This window comes from Euprymna scolopes, chromosome 41 (genome assembly GCF_053919585.1).
Source record: "Euprymna scolopes isolate OS-2025 chromosome 41, ASM5391958v1, whole genome shotgun sequence".
Classification (NCBI taxonomy): domain Eukaryota; kingdom Metazoa; phylum Mollusca; class Cephalopoda; order Sepiida; family Sepiolidae; genus Euprymna; species Euprymna scolopes.
In genome coordinates, this window is record NC_136522.1 from 11,136,822 (window position 1) to 11,158,134 (window position 21,313).

At 32.6% G+C, this 21,313-nt stretch overlaps 1 protein-coding gene across 3 annotated transcripts in view; it reads left to right on the top strand.

Annotated features, from left to right (window-relative positions):
• LOC145266351 (serine protease svh-1-like) overlaps positions 1–21,313 on the top strand; it is a 228,974-nt gene that overhangs the window by 196,640 nt on the left and 11,021 nt on the right. For 2 of the 3 annotated variants that reach the window (XM_080121964.1, XM_080121965.1), the window contains 2 exons: positions 6,512–6,752; positions 20,355–20,473. In XM_080121964.1, the coding sequence (XP_079978090.1) occupies positions 6,512–6,752; positions 20,355–20,473 (360 nt within the window). Of the gene's footprint in view, positions 1–6,511; positions 6,753–12,288; positions 12,473–20,354; positions 20,474–21,313 lie in introns of all 3 variants that reach the window. The other variant, XM_080121966.1, reaches the window with a different exon arrangement.

The window sequence follows — 21,313 nt, forward strand, 5'->3', positions numbered from 1 at the left end:
GATGAATACGTGACCATGGATGGTCAGTTTTTTTCCTAGGTTTATGAACTATCGGTGGTGCCTTAGCGGCTAACGCACAACCTTTACATTTGTTTACTGTTAATGCAATATCCACATCCATATTACGCCAGTAAACATAACTCCTCATAAGTGTCTTCATCCTATTTATACCTGGGTGTCCTGTGTGAAAATCACGTAAGATTTTTTTTCTGCAAGGTTTTCGGTAGAACCACTCTTTCACTATCTAATAATACCTCATTGCATAAAGAAAATATACTTTGCGTTTTTCTGTAATTTTTTCTTTATGTCTGTGATGACATCGTCATTTTCCCTCCCTTTTTATATCGGTAAGCGTAACTGGTAATTCTCTTATTATATTCGCCACCATGTTTTTTTCCTCATAATTGGAACGTATAGCTGTAATTACTGACTCTTCAAAGGTTTCATCCCTTTTCGGTATAAGCCTTGACAATCCATCCGCATGACCTATTTTTCCCGAACGTAGATGTTTTATTTGAAAATCATAATTTAGCAAGATCGTACCCCAACGGAGTAACCTATTTGCCGTATATACTGGTAAGCCCTTTTTTGAGCGGAAAATAGTCACTAGGGGCTTGTGGTCCGTTTCCAGTATAAAATGTCTTCCGTACAGATAACGGTGGAATTTCGTCACCGCGAAAATAATGCTTAATGCTTCCTTTTCTATTTGGGAGTAAGCCTTCTCTGACGGAATTAGGGTCCTTGAAGCGTGCGCTATAGGTTTCTTCGTTCAATCTGGCATGATATGCTGTATACATGCTCCTATACCATACGAGCTCGCGTCACTTGCAACAATTATTTGTAATTTTGGGTCGTAATAAGTTAAGGATAAATCTGACGTCAAAATCTTTTTAATTTCCTCAAATGAGTCTTGATATTCTTTTGTCCATATCCATGGTGTTTCTTTCTTTAATAGTTCGTTCAGCGGAGCTCTTAGGTCGTGCATGCCTTTGTTAAATACTTGGTAGTAGTTCGCGAGGCCTAAGAAGCTCTGTAAAGTCGTCACGTTATGTGGTGCTGGCATGTTCCTAATTGCTATCGCTCTTTCTGGATCAGGGCGTCGACCATCTTTTCTTATTTGCCCTAAATACTTGATTTCGTCTAGACAAAACTCACATTTGTTTTCTTTCACCTTGAATCCATACTCTTTTATTCGTGTGAACACTTGTTTTAAATGCTCTATATGTTCACTTATGGACGCGCTCCTTATGATTATGTCATCCAGGTATGCACAAGCACAGTCTAAACCGTTCAACATTGTGTCCATCGCTTGCTGGAATATCGCCGGCGCGACTTTTATCCCGAATGTTAATCGGTTATACTTTAATAACACTTTGTGTGTGTTAATGCATAAAATCTTTGAGCATTTTTCTTCTATCGCAATTTTGCAAATAGGCATCGGACAAATCTACTTTTGAAAAAATTTTCCCACCATTTAGTTTGGCAAAAATCTCTTCCGGGCTTGGTAAAGGGTAATGGTGATCTTGTAGCATATTATTTAACCCAGATGAAAAATCTCCGCAGACTCGAATTTGTTCCGATTTCTTCTTAACGTACACCGTAGGCGCTGCCCAAACGCTAGTTTCGATTTTCGATAAAATGCCCATTCTTTCAAGTCTGTCTAATTCGCTATCTATTTTGTCTAATCCGGCGAACGGCACGTTCCGTTTTTTCTTAAATACTGGTGTTACATCCTTTTTTAGTTCGAACGAAGCTTTAAATTTATTACATCTTCCCAGTCCCGTAGTAAATATTTCTGGGAATTCGTTCTTTAGTTCATTTTTAATATTTTCTGACGTTGTGGTGCAGCTGGTTATTTTTTTTACAAAAAGCGTTCATCGGTTTATCCTAAAGGTTGAATTTTTCAATACAATCTGTTCCCAATAAATTCTCGCTTTCTTTAATTACGAAGATTTTCAATTTCTTCGTCGTGCCCTTTAAATTAATGGGCAGACCGACTTCTCCTTCGAATTTGATTTCGTCTCCTGTCACCGTTCTTGCACCCTTACTTGACTTTTTCAGAGTCGGTTTATCCAGTTTTTTCCTAGTGCTAAAGTTTATTACCGACAAATCTGCTCCAGAATCAAGTTGAAATTTTATTTGTTTGCCGAAAATATTAACCAACACATATTTTCGTAAATTGTCTTTCTCTTTGTCGTTTGTTCTCATTTGGTGTACTCTGTATTTTGTTCTGCAACAAATACTCTTATGTCCGACTTTGTCGCAATTGAAGCATCTGATATTTTTATAAGGACAATCCTTTCCCCAATGTTTTTTCATCACATCTTCCGCAATTATTACTTGGTCCCAATTTTCTATAGTTCCTTTTACTTGAATCGTAATTTCGTTTTCTGTAATTAGAGTTTGAGTATTTATAACTCGCATAATCTTTTGGATTTTGACGAGTCTCACACTTTCTTTGCCCTGCGTTTCTGCCAGATTTTTTAATCTTCCTTATGTACGACACTCCTGCTTCTTCTATATCTCTGGAGTCTTTTTTTAGTGATACTACCCTTTGACAATCTTCTGCTAACTTTTGCAGTGTCAGACCTTGTTCTGTCTCTAATTTTGAGAGAACGCGTCTTCGGATCTCTAATTTTTTTGTAGAAACTAGCCCCTGTACAAAAATTAAACTTTTGAAGTCGTCCACCGTAAGTTCCGATAATTTAAAATTGTCGCAGTGTTTATTCACTACTGACGCATATGTCAGTCCTGCTCCTCCGTTTTCTTAAGGTTCATACACGACCATCTCTTGTGAAAAAGAGACATGTTCGGTCCGAATAACTTCTTAAGAAGTTTTACGGTCTCAGCGAAGTCGAACTGATTCGTTCTCCTTGGCAATATGAAATCAACAAATTTGCAATGTTCACTGGTACCAAGCTTTCGAAATAATAAACTTACTTTCTTTGCGTTTGACCAGCTTTCGCAATCTGTTTCGAAAATATCTTCATACCTCTTGAAGTATGCCTCAAAAGTTTTATCCTCTTCTGGTAGGTACGTAAACACATCTATGCTATTCACAATTGTTGCGTTGGAAAAAGTCGTATTGCTTTCCTGTGCAGAATTAGTCGTTAATCTTTCCAACAAATCTTTTTGACCAAGTTGCATTTGCTCTACACATTTAAGAAGCCGTTCATTCGGTCTTTCGTCTCTTTCTTGTTGTCTTTCGTCTCTTTCTTGTAATTCTTTTTTCTGTAATTCGTCTCTTTCTTGTTGACGCCTTCTCTGTACTTGGTCGCTTTCTTGTTGACACATTTGCATTTCCGCGAATAACTTGATAAGATCCTCCATTTTTTTTTCAAATTAGTAAATCAGTCACTTTTACAATTTCCTTTCTTTAATAACTACGAACAACCGATTCCTTTTGTTACGTTATTAATTACGTACAAGAAAGAAAAAAAAATCCCTTCTTAGCACACTGAGAAAAAAAATCACTTTTTCTTTCAAAACCGTCTACCTAATAAGTTCACGGTATCCTAGCGAAACACTTTTTTTGTGTGCCCTTTGCAGAAAAGGTTACTGCAACTTTCAAGTTTTTTTTTCTCGTAGGCATTTTGAAATAAAATGCTTGCTGTTTTTTTTTCTTCAAGTGCCCTGGGTTTTGAATTTCCTTTTTCAAGTAGTCATAAAAAAAAATCTTGGTGACAATTTCGTAGTTGCTGCGTTTTAAACATTGCATTTCCGAGTGAATTTTTTTTCTCAATCTTTGACGAGTAAGTATTTCCCGAATACCACTGTTGAGTTTGATAGTGTATTTTCTCACGCGTAAATCTTTTTTCGAAATCCCGTCGCCACTGTTGTATCTGCATCAATAACAACACGAACGCAGAAAGTAAAGGTAAAACAAATATATTAAGACGAAAAGATAATACATATTTACAAAGGTGCAGTTGTACTACAGTTGGAAGATTGTCCGGCAGAGGGCGTGTTAAAGTCTTTCATGGAGCAACCCGCACATGCGTCTTGCCTATCCGGCGTTCGAACACAGCTCCCCGGTCTTGCTGAATTGATACCTTTATCTATATCTTTTCACCCACGTATGCTAATTAGTGGGCGTCTCCACAACAATTATTATCATCATCATCATTGTCATCATCGTCATAATTATTGCCCTCATCATCATCGACGTTGGGCCTGGTCAGGATCAGATGAGTGACCATTTCGGAATACCAGGTGCTGTATGTTGGAGGACGTGGACACCTCTCACTGTAAGAACTGCAAAAACCTAACATCGTCATCTCCCCTGACTGGGATATACATGCGACTGGGGACTGCTTGTGAATTTAATATTCCCTTGATACTTCCTCCTTAGGAAGAAGCTGGTTCAATGTGCCTAGAATGAACGCCGCTAACATACATAAACGTGTCTCTTTTCTTTTTGTATTTTTAGCATAATGCTTCTTTAGGTTTGATTATTTTACCTCTGAATTCTGACTATTAAGCAGTTTTTTTTAAAAGGGAAATGTGCTATTTTAGCGGTTACAATTTTTATTTGGATAATTATTATTAGTGTAATAATATTTATGAATGCTCGCCGTCAGCTAAAAGACTGCTTTGATTTGGAGTGATTCTACATTCATCTCCGATTTTCTTATCCTGCAACTTACTTCACTTTCATTCTTTTTAGTTCCATACGTCAAGTGGCTTCATGCCTTGTCTAACTCGACGTCCATGAAAAATATAAATAAATAAAATATAACAAAGATACTACTACTAATTATCCTAAAATAGAAAAAGAAAAACAAGAACAGGGACATTGCCCTTTATAAAATAACCGCTTAACTATTTAATATTTCCGAAACCACACAGCACTCACTAAATGTTGGGATATCAAAAAAGAGGTTTTTGTAATTTGTATGAATCAAGAAGAACTTCCTCAGCAGTCATGTCAAGTCTATAGGTTACATGTTAAATTACATGCAACGTAAGAGATTTTTTTTTACATAGTGGAATTAAAGTGGCAGAAGTATTTGGAATTCATAAATAAAAGCAATATTAATTACCTAAATATAAAAAAATTGCAGCTGCTAAATTCGAGTAAATTGTCCTGTAAAAAATAATTGCTTAACTAGATGCATTATTTACGAAGACACACTTTATTACTTATTGATAAGAGATGATAACATTTTTACATCAGGAGGTAAACATGGCAAACGTCTTCAATATGCACAAATATAATTACAGTAATAATAATTATCCAAATAAAAATTGTAACTACTAAAATAGCACATTTTCCTTTTAAAAATAACTGCTTAATTATAGGCAGAATTTTCAAAGCCACACTACAGATCGCGAGTTAATGATTAATTAATGAATTATTAATGATTAATGAATGAATAATTAATGATAGCAGGGAATGAAAGAGACATTTCTACATAAGCGTGTGAAAGCAACAAACGGCTTCAACATTTATAAATAAAATGCCAGCAATAATAATTACTTAAATAAATCAATTGTAACTGTTATATTTGCCTGCATTGTCCTTCACAAAATAACTGATTAAGTAAATACGTTATTCAGAGCCGCACTACAAATTGCTGGTTAATGAAATGAGGGAATGAATGACATTTTAACATCACAGACTTAAAGTGGCGGAAGTATTCGCCATTCATAAATAAAATGACAATAATAATAAATACCCAAATAAAAATTGCAACTGCTAAGATATCACACATTTCCCTTTAAAAATAACGGCTTAAGTAAATGCATTAATTACGGAACCAGATTGCCGGTTAATGATAGCAAGGGATGAAAGAGAACATTTTGTATCATAAAAGTGGCGGAAATATTTAGACTTCATAAATAAAATGACAGTAATGATAATCCAAATGAAAAAATTGTAACTGCTAGATTCGCACATTTTGCCCTTTACAAAAAAGCTGCTCCACTAAAGGTAATATTTGCAAAGTCACACTATTTACAAATTGCTAGTTAATGATAGTAGGGGATGTGGCAAACGTCTTCAATAGTCACAAATAACGTGACAGTAATAATAATTATCCAAAATAAAAATTGTAACTGCTAATGTTGCCCTTTACAAAATAACTGCTTAACAAAAGGGGCTGTTTACAAAGCTGCACTACAGATTGCAGATTGATGATAACAGGAGATGAAAGACATTTTTATGTAAAGGGATGAACGTGTCAAACATCTTCAGCATTCATAAATAAAATGGTAGTAATAAGTATTACTTAAATAAAAATATTGCAGTTGCTAAAATCGAACACATTGCCCTTTACAAAATAACTGCTTTAATAAATTATTAAATTTATTACAAATCGCCGATTAATGATAATATGGGAGGGAAAAAACATTTCTGAAGTTGTAAACGTCTTCAGCATTCATTAAAAATGTCAGTAATAATGTCAGTAATAATAATTACTTAAATAAAAAATTTGCAGTTGCTAAAATTTAACATGACATTCGGAAACTGACCAGCTTTTTTGTTCTTTCATTCTGTGTCCCTTCCCAGATGTTGTCTGTGGCAAAAGACCCCGTGCCGCCCGAAGAAGACGTGAAGAAAGAACAGTGGCTAAGGAGAACTTGTCCAGAATTGTCGGCGGCACGAATGCCACGTATGGTATCTATCCTTGGCAAGTGGCAGTCCGATTAATAGACAGTCACCATCCGGACGGAAGCAGAACCTCGAGCCATTGGTGCGGGGCTTCAATCCTCAGTGACTATTGGGTGATCTCTGCTGCACACTGCTTTCCGTAGGTATTTTGTATTCACAAAGTTGAGTCATTTTTTTTTTTACTATAGAAAGCATTGGAAATGGTATTTAAATGTTGAAATGCATCATTATGTATCAGAAATGGTATTTAACTATATAAATGTATAGGGGATGGTATTTAACTAAAGGAATGCATCAGAAATGGTTTATGTACGGAGATGCTTTGGAAATGGTGTTTGACTAGAATGCATCGAGAATGATATTTATCTAACATGCATCAGAAATGGTATATTAATATAGAAATGCACCGGAAACGGTATTTAAATACAGCGTAAATAGTATTTTTATTTAGAAATGCACTGGAAATGCACAGGAAATGGTATTTAAATACGGCGTTAATAGTATTTTTATTTAGAAATGCACCGAAAATGCACAGGAAATGGTATTTAAATACAGCGTAAATAGTATTTTAATTTAGAAATGCACCGAAAATGCACAGGAAACGGCATTTAAATACAGCGTTAATAGTATTTTAATTTAGAAATGCACCGAAAATGCACAGGAAACGGCATTTAAATACAGCGTTAATAGTATTTTAATTTAGAAATGCACCGAAAATGCACAGGAAATGGTATTTAAATACAGCGTTAATAGTATTTTAATTTAGAAATGCACCGAAAATGCACAGGAAACGGTATTTAAATACAGCGTTAATAGTATTTTAATTTAGAAATGCACCGAAAATGCACAGGAAATGGTATTTAAATACAGCGTAAATAGTATTTTAATTTAGAAATGCACCGAAAATGCACAGGAAACGGCATTTAAATACAGCGTAAATAGTATTTTAATTTAGAAATGCACCGAAAATGCACAGGAAACGGCATTTAAATACAGCGTAAATAGTATTTTAATTTAGAAATGCACCGAAAATGCACAGGAAACGGCATTTAAATACAGCGTAAATAGTATTTTAATTTAGAAATGCACCGAAAATGGTATTTTGATATAGGAATGAATTTGGAAATAGTATTTGACTCTAAAAATCAATCGGAAATAATATTGAGCTAATAAGAAATGGTATTTAAATACAGAAGCGCATTAAAAATAGTATTTATGTGCACAAATAAATGGTATGTAACTATAGAAATGCATATGAAATGGTATTTAAACTATAAAATGCACCAGCAATGGCATTAAAACTTTAAAGTGCATCTCGAATATTTTACTATAAATATGCATTGGAAATGGTATTTAACAATAAAAAATGCAACTGACATAGCATTTTATTTTGAAGATGAATTGGAAATAGTATTTAAATAGCGAAATCTATTAGAAATTGTATTTAAACAACGAAGTGAATTAGAAATTGTATTTAAATTGAATTTAGCGATAGAAATGAATCAGAAATGTTTAAAAATAAGAAAAATAAAAAATTATATATTATCTGGATTTCATCAGAAGTTGTTAAACTTTCATCCATGTTTTACCCATTTATTTACTTCGTTTTCGGGGAATTTCTCGGGGCGAAGCGGAAGGGTTAAATTTTGGAGGGGGCGAAGCGGGAGGGTTAGAGTTTGAAGCGAGAAGGGGCGTTATTTAATGATTTCAATTCTTTTTTTTTGTGCGCGGGAATGCTTTTGTTTGTTTTTTTCTTCTTTCCTTTGATCGTCCATTATCTTTGTTTGCATCCGACTAACAGCATGGTAACCCACCGTTACACTACACCCCCTCCCTCTTGAGAATCGCTTGGTGCATCTTACCACCCTACTACCCAAAGTACCTGTCTACGGCAGGCGAACATTGTTTGGCGATAACTTTAGAAATGACGTCCTATTTAATTTCTTTTGTAGTTTGTTGGACTGAGACGCTTTCCTTCATTGGTTAATTCTCTGTATGTGCTGAGAGATTGAATTTTATTCCGTCCTCGGTGTTGGGGGGGGGCGACGTCACTACTGCTGGTATTTCACTTCGTTCCATCGCGGGATAATGTGACACAAGGTCGGAAAGCAGGAAGTGAAAATCTAGTGCACAAGAGGAAATGAATTCTTACCTAAAATAATTGCCTGAGCTACCCCGTCGCCATTCACTGTAAAGGGTGATTCAGGCTATTAGCGATAAACTGCCCCCCCCGTTTTTTTTTTAAAAGAGAGACGGTATAGGCTTCAAGAGTGGATTCCTAGAACTAGACAATAGAGTTTAGCAAGCTATGGCCAAATTTTGTGAAAGTTAGTTTAGGTGTAAACAAATACCAATGTTAGGTCTGAAGTAATATCACAGTTAAGTGCGAAAATTGGCGAACAAACACCATAGTTAGGTGTAAATAAATACAGGTTTGTAATACTATACGCATAGATTCGAAAAAGTTGTCAAAAAACAAATATATAACAAATAAATGTTATCAAAGGCAAGATAAGTTACTTTTCTACCTAACTGGATAATATTTTAGTGTTTTTATTTAATGTAAAATGCTTATTCGGCTCGAAAAACACACAGTGTTTACTGATGTAGTTAAAAAAAACAAATGGCGGCGGACTCTGTTGAACACGGTAAGTTTGGGAAAATTAGTTCAAACAAACAAATTATACAAAATACTGTTAGAAACCCACCGAATATATGTCCGCCTATGTCACGGTAACATGTATTGAGCTAGTTTCTATACCGTACTTTTTTAGTTTGAACTCATTCTCACAAACTTACCTGTTCAACTAAGAGTTCGCCGTCATTTGTCTTTTTTAAAAATATATCGATAACACTGTATGATTTTCGAACCGATTACACGTTTTAAAGTGAGTAAAACCACTAAAATCTTTTCCATATAGGTAGAAGAGTAACTTATGTTGCCTTTGGTAACATTTATTTGTTATATATTTGTTATTTTTGACTACTTGTTTTTTGTATCTCTGTGGATTGTAAAACAAACCCAAAGAAAACTCACCAAAAATAAATATTTAAAATACTATTTTAATAATTAGCTCGATTTTATTAATTGTCCATTGTAATAGAAACGTTTTAATTGTTCCAGTTAGTAAAATTATTTAAAGTTAATTTATTTAAAATTTATTTTATATTTAATTTTATTTATTTTCAATTATTAATAGCTGACAACAATTGTGTTTAAAACCGAAAGTAAGCTTGTTTATTTAAGCTGTGAGAGTTATTTCCCGTTTGATTTTCATATTTCAAGATGAATGTGTTTTATGCTTCCCTAAATTCAACATGTGATCACTTTTCGTAACAAGTTAGAATATTCGGTGTATCTTAAATAGTTTATGACTAATCCCTCTGCCCGGCAATATGTTTTGACAGGGCAAGACCTGGTATATAAAACTAGTTTTACATTAAAGTAGCCTGGGTCCCCGGCGTTGCCTGGGTGTTTGCAAGTGTGTGTTGAGCAAAAAAAAAAAAAAAAAAAAAAGTGGTAGTAGGCAGGCAAGCTCGAACCAAAGGAGAAAAAGAACGTAAAAAAAAGTGACGTCTTTGCCGTTGCGTTCATCGCTAAACCGGAAGTGGCGAACGTTAAAATTAAGGCTAGTCAATCGAAAAGAGAGGATGACTTTCGAAAATATCGGCGAAACAAAAAGCGACCCCTTCCTGTAGAAAAGTGCCCAGCTGAGAGTGAAGGAATTAATGATTTTAGTCAATTTTTTGATATTTGTGGACCGAAGGGTCGGTTTCAAAACGATACCGATCTCGTGAAAATCCATCGCCTCTATCGAAAGTTTTATGCATACATACATACATACATACATACATACATTTAAACAGACAGGTGAGATTTATAAAATAGCTTTATATGTGATACTAATTAACCATAAAATAAACTCTAAAATAATTTCTTTTTGTTTTAGTTCTCCCTGCAAAGTTTTCAGGATGATCAGAAGTAGTTACCCCTAGTCTTATTTTACCACTAACCCTAAATCCGAGTGGCAAGCCTCCTATCCGACAAAGACCCTCTTAAAAAAAACAAAAACACGCATAATCGTTTACAAAGGAAAAAAAAAAGCGCACAGAATATATTTTCCATAGCCCCCCCCCCAAAAAAAAAACACAGGATTTATTTCCCAAGGAAAAAATTGATTAACTGCCCTAAGACGTTAGAATGACCCTGAGAATTTAGGACGCTTAAAGTGTACACAACTTAAAAAAAAAACAGAATCTTCGGTTTTGACAAATAAAGACAATTATTTATTAAAACTCTAGCAGGGAGGGGGGTACGCCCGGCTTTTCCTGGTCGTAAAATACGCTTAAATATGATATTTTAATTTGTCCAGATTTCATATATATTATTATAGAGTCGTGATTTTAAAAGTAAAAAAAAAGTATTTGGGTGCCATCAGCTAGAATCGAAACCGAAAGCAAAACTGTGGCATTCAAAGCTGGTGACGTTACCACTGTACCAACATGACGCGCATATGAAATGATTAAAAATTAAAAATAAACTAAGATGAATGTACAAAATGTATAACAATTTTTTTTTTAAATTTTGACCCCCTTTTGACCCCTTAAAAACTATTTCAACAGGCGAAAGACCCATAAAAGAACGGCCCATAAAAAAAAAAAATCCATTCATTCGAAGCCCCTAGCACCGCTCTGCGACTTTTAGTTTCGGTAGAGATAGAGGTTGGAAATATGGAGGCAGATAGACAGATAGACAGACGGACAAACATAGTGAGTTTTATAAATTTGATTTTGTAAAAAAAGAAAAAAAAAAGAAAATTTCTTTTTAGAATTCCCTCTATTTTTTTCTTGAAATAAATATTTCCCTACATCGACATTGTAATAATAGAAAACCCCAAAACAACTCAGGTTTATGGCCCGTTTGTTTAGAGTGCGCACAAGTCAATTGTGTACTTTCTGGGGTTTTTGAAATCTATTTGATAAAAATGTTTTAATAATCAAAAAGAATTTATTTTGCTTTAACTAAACATTGCATGTAGTCCTTTCGCAATTCTGTAACCCTCACAGCCTAGCTAAACTATGCGATCACAGAAAAATTTTTTTTTGCTAGTTGCAAAAAAAAAAAAAGAAATAAAAACAATAAAATGCATAAATAAAATAAAAATGAAATAAAATAAATAAAAATAAAATAGAATAAATATATACAATAAATAAATAAAATAAAATAAATTAAATATAAATAAAATAAAATAAATGAAATATAAATAATATAAATAAAATATAAATAAAAAATTAATAAAATAAAAATGAAATAATACAAATAAAATATAAATAAAATAAAACAAATGAAATATAAATAAAATAAAATAAATATATAAAATAAAATATAAATAAAATAAAAAATTAATAAAATAAAAATGAAATAATACAAATAAAATATAAATAAAATAAAATAAATATATAAAATAAATAAATAAAATAAAATAAAATATGAACAAAATAGATTAAAATAAAATATATAACATATAAATAAAATAAAATAAATATATAAAATAAAACAAAATAAATAATAATAATAATAATGTAAAAATTTGCGAAAGATGTGTTTTTCGATTTGGGGGTTTTGGGAGGATGCACCATCTACATCCGTCGATTTTGTATTTATTGTTTCATAGCAATGTGCGGCAAGAGGCCAATAACACAAAGGGCTCAACGCATTTCCGGTGGTCAGAAAGCCAAATACGGCGCTTTCCCTTGGCAAGCGAGAATTCTCAAGGTCTGGTTTTGGGGTAAATTGCACCACTGTGGCGCGGTCATTCTTAACGAGTTTTGGCTTCTCACCGCGGCTCACTGTTTGAGGTAAGTTGCAATTAAAGTATTAAAAAATGCTATCCCCTCTTTTTTTTTTTGTTTAGTCCAGCATCCATTTGCATGTTTTTCTTTGGACTGTTTTCTTCATCAATAGCAAAATCCATTTATATTATTCTTTTGTGGCTAATATAAATAAAATAAAGTAAACTATACAAGGCTTCCAGAATCACATAGAACCAAGCGCCGTGTATAAGGAAAACCACTCTTTTCTATACACGGCGCTTATATTTCGAACCAATATAAATAGTTAAGCTAAAATTTTATATACATTGTGACGTGTAAAGGAAGAAATATATTTTAATAATGACTAGCAGGCGTGCCCAGCGTTGCCCTGGTGTTTAGGTGGTATAGTAAGGACACCCGGCAGGGGTGTTCAAAACAACAGTAGCGGGGTGCCCAAGTGTGTAGGTGGTTTAGTAAGGAACCACGAGGGTGGGGCTGTAAAAAAGTGGTAATAGAGAGGGGGATCAAAACAACAATAGGTAGGAGTGTTAAAAAAAGTGGTAGTAGACAGGCGGGCTCGAACTCGTAACGCAAAGAAGAAAAAATGGTTAAAAAATGTGACATCTTAGCCGATGTTTCTATCCCTCGACTGGAAGTTCGGAACGTTGAAATAAAGCATAGTCAATCCAACCGAAACAATAGCTTGCGAAAATGGCGATACAAAAACCGACACCCTCCTTGTAGAAAAGTGCCAATTTTTCGATATTTGTCGTCCGAGACGTCGAGCTTCAAAACGATGCCAATCTCGTCAAGATCCGTCGTATATGTCAAAAGTTTTTGGCAGACATACATACACACATACAAACATAGATACATACATACATGCACACATACATGCATAAATACATACATACATACAAACATACAAACAGACATACATACAAACATACAGAAATACATGCATACATACATGCAAACATACATGCACACAACACATACATACATGAACACAACACATACATACATGCACAGAAACATACATACATACAAACATACATGCATACATAAATACATACATACAAACATACATACATGCATACATACATGCACACAAACATACATGCAAATATACATGCATGCACACAAACATACATACATACATAGATACATACATGCATACAAACATACATACATACATACATGCACACATACATGCACACATACATACATACATACAAACCAGACGATTGAGATTTATATTATAGATTTAGTATTTTAGATAGGATTTCGCTGAAATTAATTGTCTGTCTGTTAACCTTAAACTATACTTAACAATAACAAGGCAAGTGCTAAGGATTAATAATTGTTGAATCGCAATAAAGGTACCTATATCATTCTGTTGAATAATGTATACCACCGTGTTCCCCATATTCTAACTACACAAAGCTCGGGTCGGAGGTACAGAATACACCTGACAACACTGTCAAAATTCAATGTTTATGATGGCGCCTTTCATCTCCTCTCCGCTGAAAAAACAAACAAACAAACTGACTGATGTGGAGTTTCTGCTCACTTTCGTACCCCCTGCACACGCCTCTTATATCCCTGGTATTCTAGATCGGTTTTTCCAAAGTGGGTTTCACGGGGCTAGAAAATTACTAACACCTGAAAATATCCTGTACCTCTATAAGGCCACCATTCGCCCATGTATGGAGTATTGCTGTCATATTTAGGCTGGTGCATCTGCTACTAGTTTCTCGCTCCTGGACAAGGTTCAAAAGAGAGTCGCCAATCTGATAAGCCCTGAACTGGCATCTAAGCTTCAGCCTCTGTCCCATCGACGAAATGTGGCATCCAACCAACCACCAATCCGACTTAATATGATGGAGAGGGCACGCTTAAGTGCTTTTAACGATTTTAAACGATTTTCATAGACTTTTTCAATAAAATTTTAAAATAAATAGTTTGATTCATTACTCACCTGAAGACGACTCATGGAAGTCGAAAACGTTCGTGACTATGGAGAATTTCTCTTTAACATCGAACAGAACGTTCGAACATTGGCCCACCGAAAGAAAAAAAAAAGAACAAAAGAGACACAAACAATGTTCAATGAAAAGAGAAAAAAAATACTGCCCAAATAATTTAACTATGCAAATGAATGTAGCCAATTTTAGGTACTTTTTTTTAATTACTATTAATTTACTTTGGAGGAACCCGTTTAACAGCTGGTTAAGAGTAGACCAATTTGGCTTGGGTACTAAGTTTAGACTGGTTAAGAAATAATGCTGAGAAAAAAGCATTTTCCAGTCTTTAGTTAATAGTGCAGAATGTAATTTGGACCCCCCCCCAAAAAAAACCCAAAAAACAAAAAACAGAGAAAAAGAGCAAAAGATAAGTGCAGTTGAAATGCTCAGAAATTTAATCAAACCTGGAGAAAAATATATAAATGAATAGACAATATTGTCTGCAATACATAAGTTTTTGCGATATCAAGACAGGTGGATTTCCAAATTATAGATAGAAAATGGCGTAACTTAGCTTTTGAAATATTGATTTCAAAGGACCCGGTGTAAAGTTCTCAAGTTGTCACGTTAGTCAAATGGTTATGCACGCGGATTACCCAATATTGGACATTATTACCAAACGGATGTAGAGAACGTATAACATGGATTTTACCAAGCAAGCTGGATCTACAAAAACATTCATATCCTTTTTCTACAAATCCTCCTGCTACAGGACTTATGATAAATGTATTATTTTCACTTTGAATTTCCATGTCTCACTGACTTTAGCAAATAGGGTTCATACCTTTATAACTATTTGCTAATATTTTCTCTCCTCTGATGAGATGGTAGACATCGAAACCCTAGGTTAAGGAGATTAATTTTCTAAATCATTCTTTGTCTTGCTTAGAATAATAAAAATGTATCAGAAAAAAAAAACATGTAGATGACTGGCGCGTATATCAGCTAAAACATACTTAAAATATCTATATCCGCGTTGGCGAAGGCAATAGTCCGAAGAAAAAAAAACAACAACTGATGATAAATTTGCTTTCACAAAACACAAATAATGCAGCATGAGTGCATGGTGTTTGGAATAATTTAACCCAAATCGAACTTCGATGTAATAAAATGAAATGTTATTAATGAATTGAATGTTTTTCTTTATTTTGTATTTATTTTTTGATATGTAATGAATGTTGCGGAAATGTGGTAAACGTTCACCATGCCACATGCGGTAAATGTTATTGTATTTTTTACTTTATTTTTTTAATTTAACTATTCATTTATATATATATATATATATATATATATATATATATATATATATATACATTATCTTATATATATATAAGATAATGTGTATATATATATACACACACATTATCTTATATATATAAGATAGTCAACATCATGAATTTTTTGTCATTTATTCACTATATTGCTCTGTAGTTACATTGAGCTTCTTAAATAAGGATTGGTATAATATATATATATATATATATATATATATATATATATATATATATATATATATATATATATATATCCTCTTGGCACCCGGAATTGATAAGTGTTCGATTCCAGTGCAAAGCTGTTGTGATGCTATTGTATATCTTCTAGTTTTCCTTTTATTCACTTAAAACATATCATAGCAACTTCTCTAGAATATGCCTTAACATTTTAAAGTATCATTGATAGGATCTTTCTTATAGATAGCAAATTAGATTAGTTCTTTAATAAAATATAATGTTAAACTATCTTTCTCCACTTCTTAAAAGTTAATTGCGTATATAAGATATAATAACGCTAAAATAGAAACGACATGTCGCTCACAAGTCGTACGTGGACATACTGCTACCAATGATATTACTGAAAATAACTGTAATTGTAGAATTAAGAATAATTGTCCATCAAGCGGAAACTGTTTAATTACAAATGTAGTAAACAAATGTAGCGTAATTATTGCAAATAATACTAGGGCTTATGTCGGATCGAATAGCATTACATTCATCTAGAAAACGCTTATGTTCTTTCAAAATTGAGCCAAACTTCTTTAGGTATGCTAGGGAATGAATTAAAAATAAAATTCATTATGCATTATAGTGGTGAAATAAATATATAGCTAACTAGAGAATAAATGTAATTTATGATCTTTGGAATCCTTCCATATAGTAATATCTACTTAAATTTTGCTTAATTAAAAGTAGGAAATTATACAAAATTGTCTCCACAGAATAAAGCATATGCTAGCCTATTTCAAACCCATATAAATAGTTATGTAGCAATCCAAGTATCGTAAGCTGTAAAGGAAGAAATATATTTTATTAATAATTTAGTATGTTAGATAAGTTTCGCTGAAACGAATCTAATTATAGTCAAACAATGTTTGTATACTAATCTTAAACTGTAGTTTACAGAAACGAGGTAAGTGCTAAGAATTGATAATGACCGAATCGTAATAAAAATATTAATATCTTTTTTTACATGGGGGTCACCACTTATCAAGTCCCAAGAGCCACTCGGGGATAAGGGTTATTGTGTGTACAGTAATCAATGGGATAGTATCGTAGTAATAGTTTGTATTGGGGATTTGATAAGGTGTCATTACTTAACGGGGAGGTTCTCAGACGAGCACTTGCCATGGAAATAATGATAAAACAGAGACAGGCTCGAAACGTCTCTTCTGCTCATGGAATCTACATTTGGATTTAGGCACAGATAAAGAGTGCGGGAAATTATTGACAGCAATTTCAGCCAGACGGGTCTTTCTCGCGAAAGATTGGCGAGGGGGGGACGAGGGATTGGAGCTCAGACGAGCACCTGCCATGGAAATAACGATAAAACAAAGACAGGCTCGCAACGTCTCTTCTGTGAGAGAGGGGTTGCAGGGAAGAGAAAAGGGCATTCCCCACTAAGCTACGAAGTCTATTTTGTACTCTGTCAAGGCAGGATAGGCTGTTTTTAGCAGCTCCTTCCCAGGTGTGGCCGCAGTACTCCATCCTTGGACGTACTTGGCATCATTCCCTTGAGTTAATTAAATAGGGTAAATATAAGGAAATTTCAAGGTCTATACAATTTTTGGGTATATTATTCTTCCACTAATCACTCAGTGAATTATTAAAAAAAAATAACTTTAATGAACACAAATTCAAACGTAGCTGAGATTCTACTGTTCAATTTGTGTTCTTGGATTTTGAGCTAAATATAAAATAAAAATTTCGTTAAAAAATCACAACTAGATTTGCATGCAATGTTTTTGTAGATCACTGTGATTTTCTAAATTTTTATCAGATTTAAGCCTTTAACATACATTTGGATACATTGTTGTTTATAAGCTTTAGCAACATTTCGGGATCTGAAGATTAAGTTTAGGTTTTAGAATTAAGAGAAATAGATAGAAACATAAAATCTTATATATATATATGAATAGTCACAAAATAAAAAATATAAAATCTTATATATATTTATATATATATATATTTACAAAATAAAAAATATAAAATCTTATATATATATATACACAAAATAAAAAATATAAAATCATATATATATATATATATATATATATATATATATATATATATATATATATATATACTAGCAGTTCAGTCCGGCTTTGCTCGGGTCCTATGTAATGTTCATAGCTTTATGAGCATATGTATATATATATATATTAAAAAGTTTGACTCATGTCCAGGTAACCTACTAAAATTTTGAAATAGGCAGTTATTTAGGAGAGGAATAAATATATTCCTGAATAAATGTTGAAAGTTGAGGTTGTTATGTAAATAACGTTAGTTTTGTAAATTTAGTTAAGAATTTTTGATGGGGAAATGAATATAAAGTGATTTTTATTATTAATATTTTGCGAATAGAATCTCCGAGAGTTTGTAAATAACTTCTTGCTTTTAATTTTAAACCTAAATACGAAACCTTCAGAAGTATGACGTAGTTTTGAGAAATCAAATATGGCGCTATAAAATAATGTCTCCTCGTGGATGGTGAATCCAATAGTTTTTATCTGAAGGGTGTCTATGTACTATATTAATAATTAAAAGTTAAAAAAAAACATTATTCTTATGATTTTGCGAACTTTAAATATTTCCATTTCCTTTTATCAACATTTTCCTTTACAATATGCTTTTTATTCCAAGGAAAAAAATAAACTGTTTTTTTTTCCCGATGAACACGTATCTGTTTCATATGAGTTGGATTTTCCGCTATTCACCGAAACACGTGTAAGACACATTACATTAACATATGAATAAAATACTATGAATTTGAAATAAATACATCTTTTGATTTTGGAATGATAACTAACGATATATTTAATATATATATATATATATATATATATATATATATATACACACACACACACACACATATATATATATATGCATAGACTTATATGTAATATACTGAGTTCGTGTAATTCAGTAAATCTTTTCATATATCAATAGGTTTTAAACCAAAAAAGGTTGACTTAAGGATTAAACTACAAAATTATCACATTTCATGATTGAGCAAGTCTGAAGAAATGCTGGTTTTTGAAAATTTTCAAACGATATAATGCTTGAAACTGTCGAACTGGACAACAATTGTAACATAAAATGAAATACACTTTTCGTTGCCATCAACACCTTGTCTTGAAGTCTTAATTTTGCACACACAGTATATATATATATATATATATATATATATATATATATATATATATATATATATATGCATATATATATGAGGATATGTTTCCTCCGCGATAAAAGCGTTGTTTAAGTGAAAATTCAAAATGTACGTTTAGTAAGTCAATTCAATGCAGATTAAAAAATAAACAAACATTTCAACTTTTCAACATAATCACGTCTTCGTCACACTTTATAAACTGTGTCTATCTTGACGAAGACGTGAGTCACGTCGAAAAGAGCGATTCATAAACAAATAAATGCTTGTTTATTTAAAAAAATATGAATTGACACTTTGAATATATATATATATATATATATATATATATATATATATATATATATATATATATATATATATATATATATGTGTGTGTGTGTGTGTGAGTGTATAAAAAAATAAAAATAAAAATACCAGCGGTGGTTGACGTTATGTTTTGAGAAAAATAGAAAAACCGAATGAAATTATTAAAATAATCAACGTTTCGTCCCTAAGTATTGAAATTATTAAAATAATCAACGTTTCGTCCCTATTTAGCATAGGGAAAATAATAATCAAAGAACAAAATATCAAAACAGATCCTGGTTAACCGTTTTTCCTTAAATATTTCAACAAAATTTATTTAACGCATTTTTTAAAAGTGTATATATATATATATATATATATATATATATATATATATATATATATATATATATATATATATATATATATATATATATAGACATTTAACAACCCAACCTTCCCATACACACACATATGTTTGTCCTTCCCGACATGGGTAGGATTCAAAAACTGTTCTCTTTTTCGTATGGTCTATGACTTTTTCTTTTGTTGCATTTTTACTTCAATATCCTGAAGATGTCCTCTGAAATAGGGACGAAACACACACACACACACACACACACACACACACACACACACACACACATATATATATATATATATATATATATATATATATATAAATGAATTTAGTTTACAAACAAATGGCTACACATAAGCATACATGTTTCAGCGGAAACCCAGTAAGGGGAATCGCTTCGTCAGGCCAAGGACAACTCTCTGAGCACTCTTTTGGGTGACACACTTATATATTTTGTTTTAAACAAACAAATAATTACTACCAACACAATATATATATATATATATATATATATATATATATATATATATATATATATATATATATATATACTATTAAAAAAATCTTTCTATCATGACGTTTGCAGGGCTAAAATAAAGAAGGAAAGAATTCTGATCCGAACGGGCGACCTGAACAGCAAAATCTGGGATGCGCATGAGCAGTCATTTTTGATCGAGCATTTGGTGTTACACCCCGGATACAGTAGTAAGTTACACATTTATTACGCCATAACAGCTAGTAAGAAAACTCGGCGTTGCCTCGGATTGAATCAATTTTTAATTGCAAATTTTTCATTATGCTTCTGAATTTTGGAAATCGGCATTGATCATTCGAATTATTTGGATTCTTCGAATTACTGTTTTAATCTGGAGTGTTCTTTTCACAACGTTTCGATCGATGTAACTTCCGACTTTCTTCAGGTGTATATTATCGAACTCGGGAATGTTTCTGTCGAATTCACGGATATTTCTGTCGAATTCACGGATATTTCTGTCGAATTCACGGATATTTCTGTTGAACTTCGGAATCTGCAAAGAATTTTGAGCAGAGCGTGGGTAGCACGCTCTCGTTCCGTCAGCCATGACTGGGTAGAAGTTCAGAGTAATTCGAAATTGTATTTTCAAAATACAATTAAATAAAAGGCTTTGTTCGAAATTTTTAGCAAATTCTTGAGTTCGGCAGAAAAATTACCGAGTTCGACAGGTCGGAGGTTACATCGGCCGAAACGTTGTGCAAATAACACTCCAGATGAGAACAAAAGTTTGAAGAATCCAAATAATACGTGTATTTTACCTATATATATATATATATATATATATATATATATATATATATATATATATATATATATATATATATATACGTAAATTGAATAAAATCACAACCTACATGAATAGAACTTCACTTATTTTGGCGTTAAGCTCTTACAGCTGTTTCGTGAAAGTAATTGTCCATCCTTTCACGAAACAGCTGTAAGAGCTTAACGCCAAAATAAGTGAAGTTCTGTTCATGTAGGTTGTGATTTTATTCAATTTACGTATATAT